The sequence below is a fragment of the Salvia splendens genome, chromosome 11, assembly GCF_004379255.2.
Source record: "Salvia splendens isolate huo1 chromosome 11, SspV2, whole genome shotgun sequence".
In the NCBI taxonomy this organism is placed as follows: domain Eukaryota; kingdom Viridiplantae; phylum Streptophyta; class Magnoliopsida; order Lamiales; family Lamiaceae; genus Salvia; species Salvia splendens.
In genome coordinates, this window is record NC_056042.1 from 27,653,458 (window position 1) to 27,657,937 (window position 4,480).

At 36.1% G+C, this 4,480-nt stretch overlaps 1 protein-coding gene across 1 annotated transcript; it reads right to left on the bottom strand.

The window, feature by feature from the left end:
- Positions 1-257: 257 nt before the first annotated feature.
- Positions 258-4,242, bottom strand: LOC121753589 (protein disulfide-isomerase like 2-1-like). The gene is made up of 11 exons (XM_042148802.1): positions 4,045-4,242; positions 3,631-3,715; positions 2,446-2,543; positions 2,222-2,277; positions 1,685-1,802; positions 1,505-1,532; positions 1,329-1,420; positions 1,063-1,219; positions 870-994; positions 697-796; positions 258-549 (listed from the first exon to the last, which is right to left on the bottom strand). Exons 1-11 carry the CDS (start codon positions 4,200-4,202, stop codon positions 475-477), a joined length of 1,092 nt encoding a protein of 363 aa, XP_042004736.1. The 5' UTR covers positions 4,203-4,242; the 3' UTR covers positions 258-474.
- Positions 4,243-4,480: the final 238 nt, after the last annotated feature.

The window sequence follows — 4,480 nt, forward strand, 5'->3', positions numbered from 1 at the left end:
GCTCCTCATTAACTGCGATGAATTAATTATAATTGTTGGGATACATGGAGGATGAAGGAGGTAGTTAACACCGGCAATGAGTTAGTGAAGTTTTTAGAGCTCAGGATCACCGGTGATTGGAGAACGGCCAGCTAGTTCCGAAAATGCACTTGAAAGGAAGAACATGAGAATGCAGAGAGGGAAAGCATGGCTTGTAAATGGATTTATGCTTTTCCCTCTATATTAATGTTGAACTAGCTGGAAAAAAGCTTGTAAAATAACCATATAAAAAGCAACAGCAATATTCAAATACTTATAGTCCCCAACACTACAAAGTTAAAATTAATTGGTTACATTGATGCTCCTGCAGAAAACAAGCAGCTCTTCTTTTTGGTGACACCAAAACAAGGAAGCTCAATCCCATTCGTCATCTACGTGTAGCAAAAACTAAACCAAAATCAATCCCCAAGCATTTCAATCAACACGCCAATTGTCTCACTCGTCTGAGACGAAGCTTCTTAGGATGTTCGATTTCAGCGTGAATTCGTCTCTCTTCCCCTCGCTAATGGACTGCATCAACAATTAAAACAAATACAGAAGGTTTAATTTGGATGATAGATTGGATACATAAAAAGGTAATGATGAATTAAACAGTTTTATTCAAATACTCAATCCCATGTATTGTGTATCCAAAATTTGACAAGATTAAGTTTTTACCTTCGCAAGCATGCGCTCCAACCTCGAAATTTCCTTGTTGGCATAATCAGAGCCTTTGTCCAAGCAGCTCTTAGCAGCCTTCACATAGATCTTCCCATATCTGGACCAACGATAATTGTTTTTGTAAGGATTATGATTGTGAATTACAGAGATGTAATTAGTAATATTATTACCTTGCAGCAGAACCATCGAGTTTATCAGCTTCGTCCTCCAACTTTTTAAATACAGATTTTTTTTCTTCAGCTGGTGCACTAATAAACTCCTTCACTATGGCATCAAGGGCCTCAATGGTACCAGCCTACGAAGATAAAATCAAATCAGACACAACAACCACATTGGGGGAAACCCGGTTAATTTTCCACAAACCTTGGAAGTCAGTTGGCCTTTTGCATCTCGGTGAGTTCCACACTTCTCGTTTATGAAAGTGACAAAGTCATCTAAGTCTCTGCCAGCATCATAATCTTCACCAGCCTTATTGTTCTTTGGGAAGAATTTCAACGTAGGGTAACCACTTACACCATACCTGTGCAGGAGAAGACATGCGTAATTTCAATGTTGAATGCTCGCTTGAAACAACTAAAGCAAAAGAATTTAAAACCTAAACCAGAATAACTAATGGTAAAAACACTCACTTCTCAGCAAGATCCTTGTACTTATCAGCATCAAGATTTGCGATCACCACATCCTCCTCCTGATTAAGTGCTGTCGCAACTTTCTCGTAAGTCTACAGGTAGAAAGGATATAGTAAGGAACTTGATAATAATATTTTAATAGATGCAAGTATCAGATGAGATAGAAATACACTCACAGGAGCAAGACTCTTGCAATGACCACACCTGATATGGTAAAGCATCAGTAGTGTACAAGTCATAATCACTAACACACTCCATATAGAAAATTTCTATGAGAATAAGACTTCCATGGTTGCTTTATCTCCACCTATACACACAAAGCACAATAGAAGTTTATGTGTGGTGCGTGCACGTACCAGGGTGCGTAAAACTCAACAAGGACATCATTTTTCTCATCAAGTACGATCTCATCAAAGTTTTCTGAAGTAAGAACCACAACGCTTGAAGGAACTGCAGCTATTTTGACATTTGTCCCTGAATTATAGAGTAAAAGTAAGGAGAGAGGTGAGAAAGCTTTGATTAAACATGGTTCTAAGAATATAGTATTACAAATGAAGATTGAAATGGAAATTATACTTGCGTGCCTACAGAATCACAAAGATCCTCAAAATTTGTTGCCTTTTAAGGGAAAAAATGATCTATGTGTGTGCCTGTGCATTTTGACAGTTTAAAGACAAGAATGTGATTCACAATCAACAGGTAACTTGATTCAATCATTTAATGAGTACATCATGTTCCCACTCCAACTGCATTATCTTAGAATAATGCAATTACATCTTCTAAACAGGAAGAAATAGGTTAAAGCTTCTCCAAATAATAGTATATAGCAGACACAGTAAACAACAGCTCCTTAATTATGGAAAACAGTATACTATGACACAAAAAAAAATTACCTCCTTCATTGTTCACAAATACAGCAAGGGCTTCGGCACTTCGCTCTCCTTCATACCTAGCAAGTCAAACTCAAGCATGAGCACTTTCTCCGTTCTATAACTTATACCAGAATGTAAGAAGTTGAAATTTAAAGAGTCATCAGTTGTTAGATGGAGACAAAAAAAAATATAAATGACATGTCAGATATGCATTCTCTAAAACATATGCATTCTCTAAAACATACTTTTTGGGCTCTAGAGACCCCTTGGGAAACCATTGTAAGGTGGGATACCCAGAGACACCATATTTGCTGCAAACACCTTTGTGCTCATCACAGTCAACCTACAATAGTAAGGTACAGTAAGCATATAGACTGTTACAAGATACTGCAACCTAAAGCAAATAAAACGCAAAGAGTGTTCGATAAATTAGCTTAATCTCACAAATAAAAGAAAAACAATGCATTTTTTATGAAAGATGAAAACATCTAACAGACACCCCCACACTCATATAATTAATCAACACAGATCACAGGTGCATAGCAAACAAGAGAGAAGAGCTCATTGTTCAGTTTTCTAAGCTTAAACATAGTCCATACTCCATCATCGAATGATTTAATGTGTTTGTTAGTCTACACCATAAAAGACATTATAAAGTCAACACATCAGCCCTGGACACTTCTGGACCATACAGACCCATAACCAGGTTGCCTAAAGCTAATGGAAAGACTGATGACAGAGTGCTTTTGTTTTTTAGGTCATCATGCTTGTTATTGTTTCTTTTGGCCAACTAGCTGAACTGAAAGGGTTGATTAGGAATACTAAACAAACTTACGAAAGCATAATTTTAGCATCTGCATCCTCAAACATACCAATAATTCCTAATTAATCAGTACAAGAAAACATTGTTAGTAGATTTGGTTCCAACAGAGATAGTAGAAGGTGCAAAAATGGAACTTTCTGGGAGAAAGCTTCAAAGGCATAGCCAAACTTTCAAATTTTACCTAGCCAACAGAACTAAGGCCACGTTCTACTTAATTTTGGGCCAAACCATTCACCTTTCAGAAGTATAATACATTTTCTCAGAATGTTCAACTAGAACAAGGGAGACTTGATCCAACACCAAGTTGCATGAAATAAATTACTTAAGCATAGTAAAGTTACTTGTTTCTGTACTTGTATACAGATAGAAACAATAAACTGCTTTCTAAGGCTTTGCATTAGCAGCCCATAAAATATGGGACCTGATCCAGAAAATGAACTATTCGAAAGCAGAACCCCTAGGCTAAGATTTAAACCATTGTCATTACAGATTGAACTACAAGGCTTCATTAGAGACAAGTGCATTAAATTAAGAATAACGATCCAGTTTGAATTAGCAGATAGCATTGAGAGCATGAAAGAACATTCAACAAGCAAAACCATCACACCTTGGCGATCAAAACGGATTTCGCCTTCTTAAAACTGGAACCAAGCTTTTCATACTCCGGGGCAAGCTTTTTACAGTGTCCACACCTGCAAACAAACTGGATATGTAAGTAAATCCACAATACCTTTAGAATATAAGAATATATGGAAATAAAAAACTAATTATGCATCAACTAGCAATCATGTCAAACAATTCAGGAGATAATCTCTGATGAAAAACACACGGACAAAGAAGAAAGTCATCAACTTTCTTCTTTGACGTAATTATACTCACCTCCAGATCAATCAATCAAAGGAAAACCAAATCAACAGATCTAAGAAGCGAATCCAATAAGCAACCAATACAGAGAATTCTAATCATCAAATATAACTAGGAAACACTTAGTTAGAACATAAAAAGGAAGAGTGAAAGCTACCAGGGAGCATAGAATTCGACGAGAGCTCCTCGATCCTGGCCGACCTCTTTCTCGAAGTTGTCCTCGGTCAACACAACGACGTCGTCAGCGAATGCCGAAGCAAATACGAAGACGGCCAAAGTGCCTAAAATTAAGCTTGCCGCCGGCGATCTCGACATTTTCGTATATTTCAAATTACTTTGTTTCTGTAGAAGATGAAATGGGGATTAACACTGGCTTTCAACTCTCAGCTTAGTATCGTATTTATACTACCCCAATTTATTTTTCTAAAGATTTCTTTTCTTAATTAAAATTGATTAATTTTTTTAAATTTAAAAATTGATAATAATTACTTATTAATCTGTTACTTGAATCATAACTAGTCGTTTACAAAAATATTAGTAAAATTTATATCATTTTATTTTTTTATGATTTATAAATTATTTATCATATGTTG

Excerpts from the sequence above, each read along its gene's own strand:
- LOC121753589 (XM_042148802.1), bottom strand. The coding sequence starts at position 4,202 with ATGTCGAGATCGCCGGCGGCAAGCTTAATTTTAGGCACTTTGGCCGTC. Across the intron at positions 2,544-3,630 it reads AATCCGTTTTGATCGCCAAG|GTTGACTGTGATGAGCACAA; the intron begins GTGTGATGGTTT and ends TTACTATTGTAG. Across the intron at positions 1,803-2,221 it reads ATTTGTGAACAATGAAGGAG|GGACAAATGTCAAAATAGCT; the intron begins GTAATTTTTTTT and ends TCTATAATTCAG.